At 38.5% G+C, this 17,579-nt stretch overlaps 2 protein-coding genes across 2 annotated transcripts in view; both read left to right on the top strand.

Annotated features, from left to right (window-relative positions):
- The first annotated feature begins 1,262 nt into the window (after positions 1-1,262).
- Positions 1,263-5,062, top strand: LOC132107273 (uncharacterized). Its single transcript, XM_059513505.1, has 2 exons — positions 1,263-1,944; positions 4,945-5,062. The coding sequence occupies exon 1, from the start codon at positions 1,291-1,293 to the stop codon at positions 1,939-1,941; it is 651 nt and encodes a 216-aa protein (XP_059369488.1). The 5' UTR covers positions 1,263-1,290; the 3' UTR covers positions 1,942-1,944; positions 4,945-5,062.
- A 9,584-nt stretch (positions 5,063-14,646) lies between these two features.
- LOC132106779 (kinesin-like protein KIF26A) overlaps positions 14,647-17,579 on the top strand; it is an 84,800-nt gene continuing 81,867 nt past the window's right edge. Inside the window, exons 1-2 of the mRNA XM_059512768.1 lie at positions 14,647-14,980; positions 15,243-15,494. Of these exons, the coding sequence (XP_059368751.1) occupies positions 14,921-14,980; positions 15,243-15,494 (312 nt within the window). The 5' untranslated portion in view covers positions 14,647-14,920. The remainder of the gene's footprint in view (positions 14,981-15,242; positions 15,495-17,579) is intronic.

Here is a 17,579-nt window from a genome sequence, read left to right as displayed (position 1 = left end):
CGGCCATCTTGTGCTGTGGCGCTAGGCTGACGGCCATCTTGGGCTGTGGCGCTGAACCGGTGGCCAATTTGGGCATTGGTGCTGGGCTGGCGGCCATCTTGGGCTGTGGCGCTGGAACGGTGGCCAATTTGGGCATTGGCGCTGGGTTAGCGGCCATCTTGTGCTGTGGCGCTTGGCTGGTAGCCATCCTGGGCAGTGGTGCTGGACTGGCAGCCATCTTGGGTTGTGACGCTTGGCTGGTAGCCATCCTGGGCAGTGGTGCTGGACTGGCGGCCATCTTAAGTTCTGGCGCTTGGCTGGTTGCCATCCTGGGCAGTGGTGCTGGGCTGACGACCACCCCGCCGGAAGAGACAGAAGTGGCTGGGGCATCCCACCGAAGCCGATGCTGCAGGTAGCGCACGAATTCCCAGAATTCCAGTGTCTCTAACTGCGCCATCTTCTCCTGAGACACTGGATCATCCAGCCCGCCATTGAAATAGTCCTTGAGGGCCGCATCGTTGTAGCCCATGCCCTCGGCCAGGGACCAGAACACCTGAGCCAGGGCACCGAAGGTACTTGGTTCGCCGCTCCGCCATCTTGGCTGGGGAACGGAAAAATGACATACCGCTGGTTCCTACTTGGACGGAGTCCTTCTGTCACGATCGGTGTTACAGAAAACACAGGAGAAGGAACCAATAGCAGGTAAGTCATTTATTAAAGGGTAATCCAAAAGGGGTAAACAGTCCAGGCAGGGTCAAAACCAGAATATCCAAATCCAAACATAAACAAGACACAAAGACAAGGCAAGGCAAGGCAAGGCAAGGCGACGGACATGAATAAACTTTCAACATTAAACAAGGACTCCGTAACACAGACTCAGACAGACCGGGTATAAATACACAGAAGGATAATGAGGGAACAGGAGACAGGTGGGGAACAATCAATTACTAACAAGGAGGAAGGTGACCAAATAAGGGAACAGGAAGTGATAAGGTGACAGACACCGTGAGAAAGGGGGACATCTAGTGGAAACCCAGGGAGACAACCCAGACACTGTGACAGTTACTTGCTTTAACGGCGGATGAATGTCTACACTCTGTGCAGCTCGAGCTCGAGGCCGTGGGAAAGCAGATTCGCGACCTGGAGGTGAGGCAGGCCCAGCTGAGAGAGCGGAGAGCCGCGCTGGAATCATCCCGGGCTGACGCTTACAAGTCCGGGGTAAGTATACAGCGATCTGCTAACAGTCCCACCACGTCTACTCCGTGTGTTTCTTTGCACAGGCCCGGTGCACCCAGGACGCGATCTTCCCAGATGTCCTTCACTGCGACGCGGGGAAACCACGGACCCTGGGTGCATCCACAGCGGAGGACGCGAGCCGGGTCCCGGGCGACGACTTCTCCCCCTCCTGCCTTCGACATCTCCATCCGGAACCGCTTCGCTCCCCTCCGCGAGACAGGACGCAACGCTGTGATCATCGGAGACTCCATCATCCGACACGTAAGTGCTACGTTAGCCGAAGGTAAAGTGCACACTCATTGTTTGCCTGGTGTTCATGTTCTCGATGTTTCTGCGCAGATACCCGCGATCCTGAAGGCCGACGAGAGCCCCAGAGCGGTCGTGCTTCACGCCGGGGTTAACGACACCACGCTGCGGCAGACGGAGACGCTGAAGAGGGACTTCAGCAGCCTGATCGAGACGGTTCGCAGCACGAAGCCCGCGGCGACGATCGTCGTGTCAGGACCACTGCCCACGTATCGACGAGGACACGAAAGTTTCAGTAGACTTTTTGCTTTAAATGAATGGTTGTTGTCATGGTGTAAAGAACAGAAACTGCTATTTGTTAATAACTGGAATCTTTTCTGGGAGCGTCCTAGGCTGTTTCGCGCTGATGGATTACACCCCAGCAGAATCGGAGCAGAGCTGCTCTCTGACAACATCTCCAGGACACTTCGCTCCATGTGACTAGTAAGACAATCCTCTAATAACTATTATGATGAGTTTTGTTCCACCCGCTTAAATGATAAAAGTATGTGCGCTGTAAAAACTATTACAAACTAATAGTTTAGTTTGTATATTACTAACAAATGATTATTTTGGTCTAAATGAGTCTACTCCACCAAACTACTGTTATAAGCATGAGCCCCGTCAGACTGGTCGTGGCGGAAGTGTTGCAACAATATATAGTGATATTCTCAATGTTACCCAGAAAACAGGATACAGGTTTAACTCTTTTGAAATACTTCTGCTAAATGTTACACTGTCAGACATGCAAAAGAAATCTAATGTATCTCTTGCTCTGGCTACTGTGTATAGACCACCAGGGCCGTATACAGAATTCCTAAAAGAATTTGCAGATTTCCTCTCAGACCTTCTAGTTACAGTTGATAAGGCGCTAATCATGGGAGATTTTAATATTCACGTTGATAATGCAAATGATACATTAGGACTTGCGTTTACTGACCTAATAAACTCCTTTGGAGTCAAGCAAAATGTCACCGGGCCCACTCATCGTTTTAATCATACACTAGATCTAATTATATCGCATGGAATCGATCTTACTGCTATAGATATTGTACCCCAAAGTGATGATATTACAGACCATTTCCTTGTATCGTGCATGCTGCGTATAACTGATATTAACTATATGTCTCAGCGTTACCGTCTGGGCAGAACTATTGTTCCAGCCACCAAAGACAGATTCGCAAATAACCTGCCTGATCTATCTCAACTGCTATTTGTACCCAAAAATACACATGAATTAGACGAAATTACTGACAACATGGGCACTATTTTCTCTAATACATTAGAAGCTGTTGCCCCCATCAAATTGAAAAAGGTTAGAGAAAAACGTACTGTGCCATGGTATAACAGTAAAACTCACTCTCTCAAGAAAGTAACTCGTAGTCTTGAATGCAAATGGAGAAAAACTAACTTGGAAGTTTTTAAAATTGCATGGAAAAACGGTATGTCCAGCTATAGACAGGCTCTAAAAACTGCTAGGGCAGAGCATAGACACAAACTCATTGAAAATAACCAAAACAATCCAAGGTTCTTATTTAGCACAGTGGCTAAATTAACAAATTACCAGACGCCACCTGATTCAAATATTCCACCAACGTTAAATAGTAATGACTTTATGAATTTCTTCACTGATAAAATAGATAACATTAGAAATACAATAGCGAATGTAGATTCTACAGCGTCTAACACTTCAGTTTCATCCATCGCACCCAAAGATAAACTGCAGTGCTTTACAAATATAGGACAGGAAGAGCTAAATAAACTTATCACTGTATCTAAACCAACAACATGTTTATTAGATCCTGTACCCACTAAATTACTAAAAGAGCTGTTACCTGTAGCCGAAGAACCGCTTCTCAATATCATTAACTCGTCGTTATCTTTAGGTCACGTCCCAAAACCATTCAAGCTGGCGGTTATCAAGCCTCTTATTAAGAAACCAAAACTAGATCCTAGTGTACTGGCAAATTATAGGCCTATTTCAAATCTTCCATTTATGTCTAAAATTTTTGAAAAAGTTGTGTCTGCTCAATTGAGCACCTTCCTGCATAAAAATGATCTGTATGAAGAATTTCAGTCAGGTTTTAGGCCCCACCATAGCACAGAAACTGCACTTGTTAAAATTACAAATGACCTGCTTCTTGCGTCAGATCAAGGCTGCATCTCATTTCTAGTCTTACTTGATCTTAGTGTTGCGTTCGACACCATAGATCATGACATACTCATAGATCGATTTCAAAACTATACAGGTATTCAAGGGCAGGCTCTAAGATGGTTTAGATCCTACCTGTCCGATCGCTACCATTTTGTTTACTTAAATGGGGTGTTATCTCATTTATCATCAGTAAAATATGGAGTGCCACAAGGATCCGTCCTAGGTCCCCTTCTATTTTCAATATACATGTTGCCCCTTGGTAATATTATTAGAATATACGGAATTAGCTTCCACTGTTATGCTGATGATACTCAGCTATATATCTCAACGAGACCAGATGAAACTTCCCAATTATCTAAGCTAACAGAGTGTGTTAAAAATGTAAAAGATTGGATGACAAATAATTTTCTCCAATTAAATTCGGATAAGACAGAGATATTAATTATTGGACCAAAAAGCACCACACAGAATCTTGTAGATTACAATCTGCAACTAGACGGATGTACTGTTACTTCCTCTACAGTCAGAAATCTGGGTGTTATATTGGACCGCAATTTGTCTTTTGAAAATCATATTTCCAATGTTACAAAAACTGCATTCTTCCATCTTAGAAACATTGCCAAGCTACGAAACATGTTTTCTGTTTCTGATGCAGAAAAGCTAGTTCATGCTTTCATGACCTCTAGACTGGACTATTGTAATGCACTTCTAGGTGGTTGTCCTGCTTCGTCAATAAACAAGCTACAGGTAGTCCAAAATGCAGCAGCTAGAGTCCTTACCAGGTCAAGAAAATATGATCATATTACCCCAATTTTACAGTCTCTGCACTGGCTACCTATTAAGTTCCGTATCAGTTACAAATTATCATTACTTACCTATAAGGCCCTAAATGGTTTAGCTCCTGCGTACCTAACTAGCCTTCTACCATGCTACAACCCACCACGCACCCTAAGGTCACAAAACGCTGGACTTTTGGTAGTTCCTAGGATAGCAAAGTCCACTAAAGGAGGTAGAGCTTTTTCACATTTGGCTCCCAAACTCTGGAATAGCCTTCCTGATAATGTTCGGGGTTCAGACACACCCTCTCTGTTTAAATCTAGATTAAAAACGCATCACTTTCGCCAAGCATTCGAATAATGTATCTCTTAAATTGTGTGTAGTTGCATCTGCATTTTTATTCTTTAGCTTGGGTTAAACTAATTTTACTTTGTTGGATCAGCAGCTATGCTAATGATGTCTCTATTTTGTTTCTATGTTTTGCCACGGGATTTACATCCCGTGGTAACTAGGATTTACACAAGCTCCAGTCTGGATCCAGAACACCTGAGAAGAGATGATGCTGACCCTCAGAGGACCCCAGATGATCCTAACCTTGAATCAACAAACAGAACTAACAATTATTGCTACATGTGTGACTGCATCATATAATTACTATTAATTAATAATATTGATAGTTCATCATCTAGCTGACTACGTCTTGTATTATTATTATTATTTTTATTTTTCTAAAATCCTGTCAAACGTGCACAAACTACTAGCTACTACTAAATATTGTAGAAACATAATTTTCTGTAAAGTTGCTTTGTAACGATTTGTATTGTAAAAAGCGCTATACAAATAAACTTGAATTGAATTGAATTGAACCCACTAGGGGGCCTCAACAGACTTCATTATGGCCTGAAGATGACTTAAATAAATTAAAATTAATATATTACTATATATAAAAATATATGTTAAAATTGTTACAAATATATACTGAATATTATTTAAAGGGGTCCTATTATGTTCTTTTACGAAGACTTGATTTTGTTTTGGGGTGTACTAGAAAAGGCTCTCAAACAAGATTTTATTTTTTTTTTAACATATTTTACATTATTTTTTTTTATTTTTTTTTTATTTTTTTTTTTTTTTATTCAATTTTGAAAGTAACAATGACAATTTACATCAAACATAAGACAAACATACATTGGGGAAAACGTATAACAGATCTTACATTAGAAAGAATAAGAGTTAAATTCTACAAATAATTTTTTTCAACAAAAGAGATGTTTTTATGCATTTCTTATTTCTAGTGATTGAATTCAATGAGTCATGGAATATTTTAAGATCTTTACAAAAAAAATTAAAGGAGGGTGTTATAGACTTACAACATCTCTCTCCCCCAGTCTGGCATGAACGGCTCAAATAGTTCCTGTATCAAATGAAGGCCCGCCTTCTGAAATAGGTAATGTGCTGTAATTGGTTAGCTGGGCCTGTGTGTGTTGTGATTGGCAGCACTTGGCACCTGGTTGGGAAATGTCATGCCCCTGTCCATACCATAGCCCCTAGGAGCTTCGATGTAAATATTGCATCAAAATCAAATCAAATTTGAACACGATTTAAACCCGGGTGATTGTAACCACTCTAAGTTTGTCTGCTTTGGGAAAGCAAGCGTGTATCCGACATAGTTATAACAATTGGTGCCTTCTCTAGTGCAGCTCAACCAGGTCTTGTCCCATATGTCGGAAAATATGTGTTGTAGTCCAAATGAGCCGTTTGTTGAAGTTTTGTGATTTCTGTTCATTAAAATATGTCCTTTGGAATTGGACTTTGAGCTTTGTAACTTTGCAGATCTTTTTCACGCTCAAACAGCAACATTACAGACTAACTAAAGTTGAAAAAGTGAAACAGCATAATAGCACCCCTTTAAATACTGAAAATATTATTTTTATTAAATAAATCTACATTTCAGTTTCTTTTAATAACACAGTTGTAGAACAGCAGCTTTGTCATGAATAAAGCAGGAGGAAATGTCTGAAGGAAATATCTTACCCCTTGAATATTGTGTTGGAAGAATTTTTGCATTTAGATAATTAGATTACCTTCCCGTCATCTAACACTCACTTAAAGTTATTATTCAAAAACATTAATAATTTAAATGTAATCTTTAGCAGACATCAAAATGCTATGTGCATGTTTAGCATTTATAACAAGTCAGTTTAATTCTTAGTGTTTAGTGTGATGTTATCTAGACAAAATTGAATTTTCATTTTTATATTTGCCATGCATTGGTTATAACATTTGAAGTAGCATTAAAATTGCACAATGAAACTCTGCTTTCTGAGTATAACATAATGTTTTTTCATTTTCAATTTTTCATAAAATGTTAAAACCAGACATACCATTTTAACTATTTCCTTATATAGAGATATATTCATAAAAATACAAATTGCTAATTGTGTAAATGTGCTGTTGTCTGGTTCTGTTGTAAACTAAAAAGGAGGTGGAATAAGTCCAGGTCATTCTCAAAGGGAGCTGAATAAACCAGACTCTCCTTTTTGAACCTCATCAACAACCTGTCATCCATCCAAACAAATTAGTCAAAGTACCAATTGGAAAATAATCTGTTTAACTTTACAAGTGTATGTTTATTTTGCTGTTGTCAGATTATATCGGGGCACACAAGTAGTAAAGTGCATACAAAAAAAAAACAGATAGTTAATTATACCCAAGGCACATTCACAGTCACTGCCCCCTGATAGGAGCTTTTCTTAAGAAATAGAATAACAGACCAGTTTGGCCCACAGAGAGTTAGTGCAACTCTGAACTTGTTTCTTACTAGTTTATAAATTGTCATGAGTCCAGACCCGGTGTTCCTCCCTCTCACCACAAGAGGGCAACATTTCCCATTATCCCGGAATCATTTACCTTTACTCCACACATCTGATCACAAACTCTTCACACCTGTTAACCCACTCACACACACACACACACACACACACACACACACACAGACACACTTGTTGCCCATTATCACAGACTATATATTCTCCTCTCACTTACCAATCTGTCTGGCTGAAATTAATTGTTACTTGTGATCTGCGAATTGTATGGCTAGTTGTATGTGACGTGGTTTACCAGTCTTCGAGTTTTGATCCTGTCTTGTTTTGCCTTGTTGGCCTTTTGTTTCGGTTTATTAAAGGTGCTTCCCTGCATTTGGACCCAGACCCTGTTTTTTCCACTGCGCTCTTTGCCCACTGTCTATGTGTATGTCCCCTTTAAATGAAAATGATCTGGTTCTCCCACCACCATTCCAGTGTTGCCAAGTCTGCAGCTTTCCCGTGGAATTGGGCTACTTTAACACTGTTGCCGCAGATTGTTTTTCATGTCCATGGTAGGGTTTTGATCCCCTTTTCAGGAAAGTGCAGAGCTTCAAGAGCTCATGCCCATGGGCAGACTGGTGTTAGGGTGACCGTGTTACTAGGGCTATCAAAAAAAATAGAATTTTGTATTTTCGTTGAATTTAAAATAAAAATCCACATTCGAATGCAAAAATGTGTGGGTTAAGAAGGCTGCTTTAATGCCGGCCCGGGTATACTTCACATTCCGCATTCCGTTCCGTCTCACACACCTCGTCCGCACAGCTTTCAAAAGGCAGATGAGCTCGACAAGCAGTACCACTTCTGTCTCATCATTCACCTCGTGCATGCACTGTTTACAGCCACGTACCCCGTTAATGTGCAGGCAATTTTTGAACACTTTCTCAATCATGAACACTTGCTCATCATTATGATTATGAACTGATTATTACATTAAAAATGCATGTTGTATATTGAAAAAGGTGTTAAATACTCTATACATTTTATGCATGTCCCCCACTCAAAATCAGTCAAATTCAATAAAACTTTATAAAAAAAACAGGCAAACTTGCATATTAATTTACAAATGCATATATTTTTATTTCCACATCCTCAGTCTACAAGCTCTAGTTCGCAGCAATTTGTAACTACAAATATGGGTTCGAACATGGCATATGTCAGTAATAATCCAGACCTTTATTTTGCACATGAAAGATTTGTTTGGTTACAGATCTGTCACAGAGGCTAAAAATGTCACAGAGCACTCACAGAAGAAGAATGCGGAGGAGCTATTGTTGAGTCCAGTACAGATAACATTCCATTCATCTCCCTCCCATTTCTCTACTGGCCTAATGATGATTTCATAGATACAGCATTTGAGTCATTTGCGATTCATTTTGACCAGTTTGCTGTTTTCTGATATTTAATAACTATACATATGTTTAGAAATAAACAATGTAGACTGTTATTCTGGTTTCTATTGTATTAGCAGGTCAACCCGGGTTTTGTCAGGACACTCAGAGCGGAGATATGCTTCATTGAATTATATGTATTATGGGTTGATCTCATACAGGATTGAAGCAGCACACATTACACACTACATTGTAGGTTTCTTCTTTGTGCCTCTCATAAAACAAACAAACAAAGAAATGTGATCTGATTCTACCACCGGAACTAGCTCTACCGCACAAGCAAGTTTAGCCAAAACATGGACATCACTGTGAGGTTCAGTCACATGCAAGTGTACACACACACACACACACACACACACACACACACACACACACACACACACGCACACACAATGGGTTTTCATGTTTCATGGGCAGTGTTGGGGAAAGTTACTTTTAAAAGTAATGCCTTACAATATTGCGTTACTCCCTAAAAAAGTAACTAAATACGTTACTTAGTTACTTTTTATGGAAAGTAATGTGTTACATTACTTTTGCGTTACTTTCACGTTACTTTTTAAATATGAGCAGGGCTTGATTGTTTTTAATATAAGAAGTTCTATTTATAGCAAATGTAAAAGCCCTTTCACACCAAAAAGTGTAATGAATAAACCTCAAGCTGAAGGAAAAGTAAATTCACGTCTGTACAGTAGAACACAGGAGAAGAAGGTTCAACACTCTTCAGCAATAAAAAAACAAAACAATGAAGCACAATTGTTAGTTTATCTAAAGTCATTTTTTAATTATTAGTATGGTTGAACTGGATCATTAAAGGTCAGCAGCAAAGACACTGTTAATAAAATGGGAATAGATACATTTGTGTTAATATATTTAGTTATTGCAGGTTTGCGTCATATTCTGAGTTTGCATTTCACTGTTTTGATTAATTTTGATGAATACTAAATCTGTTTTGTTGTTTGTTTTTTTGTGAGTGGGATGAATTAATGCACATTCACATTTAGTCTAGAACTACAGTAACATGTTCACACAGCGCACACAACGCCTCCATACTTCCGATTTCTCCCAATATGGGAACAGGAGGCTTGTCAGTCAAAAAATGGGAATACAAAGTAACTGGCGTTACTTTTTTGAAAAAAGTAAGCGTTACTTGTAATTCATTACCCCCAACACTGTTCATGGGGATGTTACACAGTACAAGTCAAAAGTTTTGAATACAAAGTTCAATCAGGACCACTTCCGTCAAGTATATTTTATGACAATTATATTGAATACAGTTAGTGTTGACGGTATGGTGATGTTCTGGGCAACACTCCATACGCCTGTCCATGCAGCCATGCTTGGACAGAGCGGGGAGAGCAGCAAGACAAACCCCCTTGGGGTAAAGAACAGAACCAATATATGCATACATAATTACAATTCACAATTACATGAGTTGTAAATGAAACGTGATAGAGATGATGAAGAGAGACTATAAAGAAATAAATTGGATCGGATTACTACGGATTAGGAGTTGGATTTGGAGGAGGGAGATAATTGCAAGCAGTGATGCGATGGAAGAGATGCTGAAGAATGGACTTAGAAATAGACCGCATGTGATAGGTGTAAACACTGGATTGGTACACATCAGGAACAGCTGACTGTCGGCTGATGCAAGCGTGACTAGCGTGGCCTGATTTTTTATGATTTTTTTTTTATTCTCTTCTGCTCACCAAGCCTGCATTTATTTAATCTAAAATACAGCAAAATCTGTAATATGGTAAATATATTAAGATGAATTTTCAGCATCATTACTCCAATCTTCAGTGTCACATGATCCTTTAGGAATCATTCTAATATGCTGATTTTGCTGTGCTAGAAACATTTATTATTATTTTTAATAATTATTTTAATTACATATATATTTTTCAGGATTCTTTGATTAATAGAAAGTTAATTTTTTTTATAAAAATGCATTTCATTATAATGAATAAGAGAGAAAATTTTCAGTGAGAGCATAAAAATACTATGCCTATTGAGAAACAAGAATAGGCTTAAAAAAACATTTTCCTCAATGTTCAACTTTAAGAGTTTAAAGCTAATGTCACTGTATTCCATAGAAAAGGATTCACTCTGGACATATAAAAAGACACATGAATGCCATTCTACAGGATATACTTGTAAAGATGCCATCCTGTAACATGCAAAGTCTACTCAGAGGCTGTTGTCTACACAGCAGACCTGTTCTTTGAGGTCACCGTGAAACTAAACTAACTTCTAGCATTCCTCTGCTTTCAGAAAAAATAGATGTGATGGAGTGCCATAGCATATATACATAGATCTGTAAAGTCTATACCTAACAACTGTGTGTGTGTGTGTGTGTGTGTATGTGCTTGTGCTCTTGTTTTTGTGACATATCAGGACACAACACTGTATAATGACATGGGTATGACACAGGTATTACAAGGAGAGGATGACTTTTGAGGAGATAACCCATGTCCCCATTTTTCAAAATGCTTAAAAATCATACAGAATGAGTTTTTTTGAGAAAGTAAAAATGCCCAAAGTTTCCTGTGAGGGTTAGGTTTAGGTGTAGGGTTGGTGTAGGGCCATAGTATATACAGTTTGTACAGTATAAAAACCATTAAGCCTATGGGATGTCCCCACTTTTCACAAAAACAAACGTGTGTGTGTGTGTGTGTGTGTGTGAGTGGTCCCAGTATTCCCTACATTATAGGGACCAAATGTCCCCACAAGGATATAATAGTAAATTTTCACCTTGTGGAACATTTTTGTCCCCATAAGGAAACAAGCTTAAAAAGTCATGCAGAAAGGATTGCGTGAGGGATAGGTTTAGATGGGTTAGGGTAAGGGGATGAAAAAAAAATCAGTATTAACACCATAGATAGATAGATAGATAGATAGATAGATAGATAGATAGATAGATAGATAGATAGATAGATAGATAGATAGATAGATAGATAGATAGATATTTACTTCTACTAACTACTCATCACTAACTACTACTAACTATTCATTAGCCTACATTAAATTCATAATAGGGCTATAGAATATTTGTGAGTAAATAGGTAAAATGGAGAAACTCAGATCGTCAAATTGGTCATTTCAATCGTTTGAGCAAACTTGAAATGTAAGCAAAAAGTGGGGCTTTCTCATAAGGAAAGGTGTGCTCGCTCGCTCACTCATAACCGGTCTATCAGGCAGGTTTAGGATGAACTAACCCACGCGTTGGTAAGAACCTCTCTGACGAGTCCAACCGGCAGGATCATCATTCCACGCCGCGCTGAGTGAGACCCCATCCGTTTGCTCTCTATAAAAGCACCGTGCTTTTGGAAAGAGATGTGTTCATCGAAGTTCGTCTGTGTGGAAAGATGTCCATAAAAAGCGAATCATATCGCTTTAAATTATTCTTTTTTCCAAGCAGGTTTTGAAAGAGGATCCCCGATCTATGGCGTTTACTCTACACTTCTTTTCTTCGGTAACCTGTGGCTTCCTCTTTGGCCGAGTGGTTCTCAACAGTTCAACAGTTCTTTTAAAAATTGTGAAATGTTCAGGACCACTTGATCAGACGATGGAAATTTCACAGCTGGGACGGGCTTGTTAATTTGTTAAAATCAGGTTTGTTGAATTCACTGTATGATTACTGCGTTGTTGGCCTATTTGCGCGCTTTCTGTCTTTGCTGTGTTAAATGTCTTATTGTATGACCACATTTGATGTATTTGATTTTCGAATTTTGTTTGAACATAATAAATCCAATATCAAAATGAAACCTATAACTAGCCTCTTCCTTGTTATTTTTGTTACAAAACAGTAATTTTAGTGTTTTTCTTTGGTTAAGCTCTGTAGGTTCTTTTTACCAACAGTATAGCCTACTTAATCCTAAAATTTAAGGCAAGTTTATTAGTCTTCAGCACACCTTCTTTTCTATTTTATGATATGTATGTGGTAATTTAAGTTTATTTTGCGTTTAACCTATATTTTTGAATAACAGGGTAAATGATAACTTTTTTAGAAGTTATTAATTAGACCACACTTCATGCATTTTGGAGGAAAATATTGGGTGGGTGAGTAGCCTAAATAAATAAAACCCCTACTTTTAATCAGAATTGTTGAATTTCACGGTTGAGACGTTTAGAAACAACTTAAAGAGTTTCGAGCAGATATTCATTCGAGGGGGATATGATGTTTCTGTTAATTGGAACATGGCCAGATTACACCGGCATGAAAACAGCTGAGGAATTCCCCTGAGACGCTGTGTTTAGGATGCAGGGCATGTCTGTGAGACTCCAGGGACCACTAGACATGATACAAATCATTCCAGCATGGATTAAAAAGATCGGACCCCAACAATCCCATACAATAAATTTTACCCCCCATTAGACTCGTGTGACTTTTAGGCTATATGAAGGAAGGCATTAATGAATGAATGAATTACACACCTCCAATGCAAAAAAAGTTTTTACACTTAAGCTAGATATGATATATTAAATCATGGCTATGCCCTGTTGCACTGCAGTGCTAATTTAATAAAATAATTTTAACAGGTGAAGTTACTGTATGCCTTTGTGTTGTGAGACATGACAGTATCTCATACAAGTCTTTTGAGGAAGAGTCGAGAGAGAGAGAGAGAGAGAGAGAGAGAGAGAGAGAGAGAGAGAGAGGCGGAGACATCAGCGACGCTTTGAATCGATCCACATGGTTTGACTAGCAGGTGTGCTGAAATATAGAACTGGTTCGCGCAAATGATAGAGAAGGCTAAACATACGCTGAAGCTCCTGAAGGACAAAATTGTCTTTTAACATGATTTAATTAAGCGGCGTCTTTTGGTAATTAGAAACTGGTTGTAACACCCAGATGACAACAAATCTCAAACAAGAGGTTTCCCATGGCTTTAATTGATGCTCCACAAGATTCAAGGAATATACAGCAGAGGGAAGCACCTGTGGTACTTGACTGTCTCATTATAGATGCCGATATAATATTTGGACTGACCAGTCATTATCTGAAGAGAAAACCGAAGGTAATAGCTCCGTGTTCGTTCGCATGCTTTGTTAACTTCATATATCTGTTAAATATAGTACGTTTAAGCCTAGACGCTTTTCTGTCAAATAGAAAAAAGTGCAAAAAGAACAAGAACATTTCAGCACCACGAACAGCTCCTTCGAAAGGACCCAGAAATGTGTGTGTCTAATGTAACCACAGCAAATCCCACAAAGTATTTGCACAAAGTGTTTCATATCATGTTTTAGATCTCACAGAGACCTGCGCGCGCGTCTAACAGTAGCTAAAGTGCGTATAACCACAACAAAAGCAAAAGCAAAAGCTATCACAATGCAGTCTAAAATGCACCCAAATATTTCTAACATATCAATTCACGCCGTTTTGAAGAGTGAATTTTTTTATACAAGCTCCGCCAATGAATAAACTTCATAATGGGTCTTATGCAATTGCAATTGCAGGTTGTGGTCATGTGGTGGTGCAATAGGAATAGTAAATGGCTGACTACAACACTGAAAATACTCACTTTCTTTGTCTCGCACAATACGTTATTAGAATGTTTATTTTACATTGTGTTCCTGTAACATGCAAAAATAATTAGTGACAAAAAAAGTGAAAAATAATAAAATATAAACTATGGGCCTATAAAGTGCCAGTAACGCGAATAAAATATTAAGTGTAATGATACATGTCTTGGCTTGGCTTTCCTGCTCTCCCCTGGGTGCTCAGTTTCCACCACAATCTAAAGCAGCAAATATGAACTGGTCACAATTAACTGTCCGCCGGTGTGAGTTTTATACGTTTCTAACAGAAAAATTAGGAACAGGATTTGAGTTTTTCCATATATTTCACCCAAAAAGTGCGCCTCGATGCGTCTGCATGCGTCTATTCTGCCTACATCACCGCCCTGTCAATGAAAACAGGTTACATTTCTCCCGTTCACAAGAGGACGATGCGCCTTCAATGTGAATCAGAGTCAGGAGCGCACTGTGTGAGCAGTGACTCTGCTCCGCCCCTCAGCGATCCAATATCAGTCTAACTTTGAGAGCTGATTTAAATTCATTTATCGTCAACATGGGATTGAGAAGTGCAACAACTCGCAAGACTGGAAAAACTAAACTTTAGACGCATGCAATAAGTTACCATCTATGAAATCAAATGGATAATTTGCCAATCTCGCTGTGAGTCGGAGCACATCAGATCAGACTGTCTGACACGCGGGGACATTTAAAACAGAAACATGCGCTCTCATTATTGGGTTCAAGGTGCAGGACGCAGCCCAGATTCCAGGAGGTTCACGGTGAGATACTGTATGATTAAAGTTGTAAAATATATATTTAATGCTTTTATTAACTTAAATACTCAGCATTTGACAAATTGAACTAGCTGGTCAATTGGTCTAGCTGGTTTTCAAAGGCTTTCAGCTGGTCAGGATGGGAGAATACTGTAGCTAGACTGATAGCTAAAGTAAAATTTTGTTTCATCAACAGTCTACATTTACCAGCAGCCACTTTTCATTCATCTCTCATTTTGAATTAACTTCTGCCCTTCTCTCACTTAAGGTTGTTGAAGTATCAGCAAGCAGTGAATCAGTGCAGAGTCCAGCACTCAATCCTAGGAAAAGGATTCATTCTGCAGAGGAAGTGCAATTCGGCAGCCGGCCAAACCCGGAGGGTGCCGGTTCAGTATCCGTAACAGAGTTAAGTTATTCTGAGAACAAGCACGGCAGGGAAAGCCTATGTCAGCGATGTCAAATCATTGCGAAGCAACTGAACAGGCAGGCGCGTGAGCTGGCCGAGCCAGGAACTGTGAAGGTTTGTGCATTCAACTAAACCATTAAAAAAATTCATCTCAGGGCCCGTTACGCCATGAAGACAGTGACTGTGGTTTAGAAATAATAATGTTCATCTTTGAAGACTAAACTCTAATTAAAAGCAGTAAAAGTTAATTTCTAACAATAACCATTACATAATAGCCTAATAAAGAATTTAGGAGAGTTCAAAACCTTAAAAGGCGTAGTTCACTCAAAAATTTAAATTAGATCTTTTTTTCTTCTCACTCTCATGTTGTTCCACGCCTGTCTTACCTTTTTTTTTTTCTTCATGGAACACAAAAGATAATGTTTGACATATTGGCAGTCTCAGTCTCTACTCAGTTTTATTATATGGAGAAAAAATATATAAATGTAATATTGAAAGTGTTGGGTGACAAAGACATTATGCCTAACATTTCACAGAATAAAGAAAATCAAACAGGTGTGGAACAACTTAGCAGGAAGTAAATTTGTGATATAAGTATTAGTTTATATATATAGTTTGGGGTCAGCAAGTATTTAAAAAAAAAATTGAGATAGAAGTTAGTAGTTTTATTCAGCATGTATTCATTAATTTGATCAAAAGTGACATTAAAACATTTATATAACAAAAGATGTTTGAACTATCCTTTCATCTAAGAATTCTAAAAAAAAAATTATCACGGTTTCCACAAAAGTAATATTAAAGTGTGAAGATAATAACAAATGTTTACCGAGCAGCAGATCAGCATATTAGAATGAATTCTGAAGGGTGACACTGAAGGCTGCAGTAATAACTGCTAAAAATTCAGCTTTGCTATCACGGGAATAAATGACTTTTTAAACATATATTAAGACAGTTACTTTAAATATTAATATTTTCTCACTATTGTTTTTACTCTAATTTTGATAAAGTAACTGTAGCCTTGGTGAACATAAAAGACTTCTTACCGACCTCAAGAAGTCCAAAAACATCTAAAATTTACAGTACGCATATGAATTTGATGGGGTGTGAGTTCAAAACACCATTTGACATGAACACTTTTTGAAACATCGCTGTAGTTAAGGATAATGCCTTCTCTATGAAGTTGAAATGGCAGCATTTTGACTTGTCTGCCTCTTCAGCCCACCATGCATCTAACATATCCTCCGACAATGGTCAAAAATATGAGGTGTGCTACTTCTTTTTGACACTTCCACCAATGTCCACAATGATTATTTTAGATGACAGTGAGATGTATTGCAGGTAAAACACATTTCAATGACCGGCAGAACCATCCAACTCAGCAGGATTTTATGGTCCCATTAATCGTGAGCAATGACACACTTTGAGTGGCTATATTCAAGAGAAGATCTGCTGAGATGAATGTAAGCAGTCATGCCTATCATTGGTGATGAGAGTTCTGATTATATTAACTGTCCTGGCAGTGTATAAAGAGAAGGTTGCGGCCCACCTTAGTCTTTCACTGAATTCAACTCAAACTAAACTGCATCTAAGTTTATAGTATGTTTATGGCAGAAGCATAACTTTTAATGAAAATCTCCAGTCCCTTTATACGTACAAAAACGTATATACTTATAAATGTATAAATATAGTCTTTTCATCTTAATTTAACAGTTTAGCCTCATTAAACATTGTTACTGACTTATGCTACAGTTATTGGCTTGGTAATGAATTTCCTTAAATGACCAGAGGCTGTGCATTCCTTCACGTTGACTGGGATTATAAAGAGTTGGACCTGACCGTAACCTCCTGTTTTGAAGTTTTGTCTTTCAAACTGACCCAGCCACAATAAGAGTTTATAACAGGACAGCACATATTCAGATACTTATACATTCTTAAAAATAAAGGCCCCAAAGGTTTTTGTAGTGATGAAATAAAGAAGAACTATTTTGGGTTCCCCAAAGAATCCCCAAAGAAATAGTGAACAACCTTTTACATTTTTATTTTTATATTTTTTATTTTTTAATAAATAATCCTTTTGCCAACAATAAACCATTATTTTTAGACTTTTTGTAATCATTCTCTTTTGCTTCTTTGTGATGGGTAGGATTCATTTAATAAAAAACTGTTAATTAATAATAAAGACCATGTTTAGCTAATGCT

Source organism: Carassius carassius, chromosome 27, assembly GCF_963082965.1.
Source record: "Carassius carassius chromosome 27, fCarCar2.1, whole genome shotgun sequence".
Classification (NCBI taxonomy): domain Eukaryota; kingdom Metazoa; phylum Chordata; class Actinopteri; order Cypriniformes; family Cyprinidae; genus Carassius; species Carassius carassius.
Note: the sequence above shows the minus strand (reverse complement) of the source record. Positions and strands in the feature narration are given on the sequence as shown.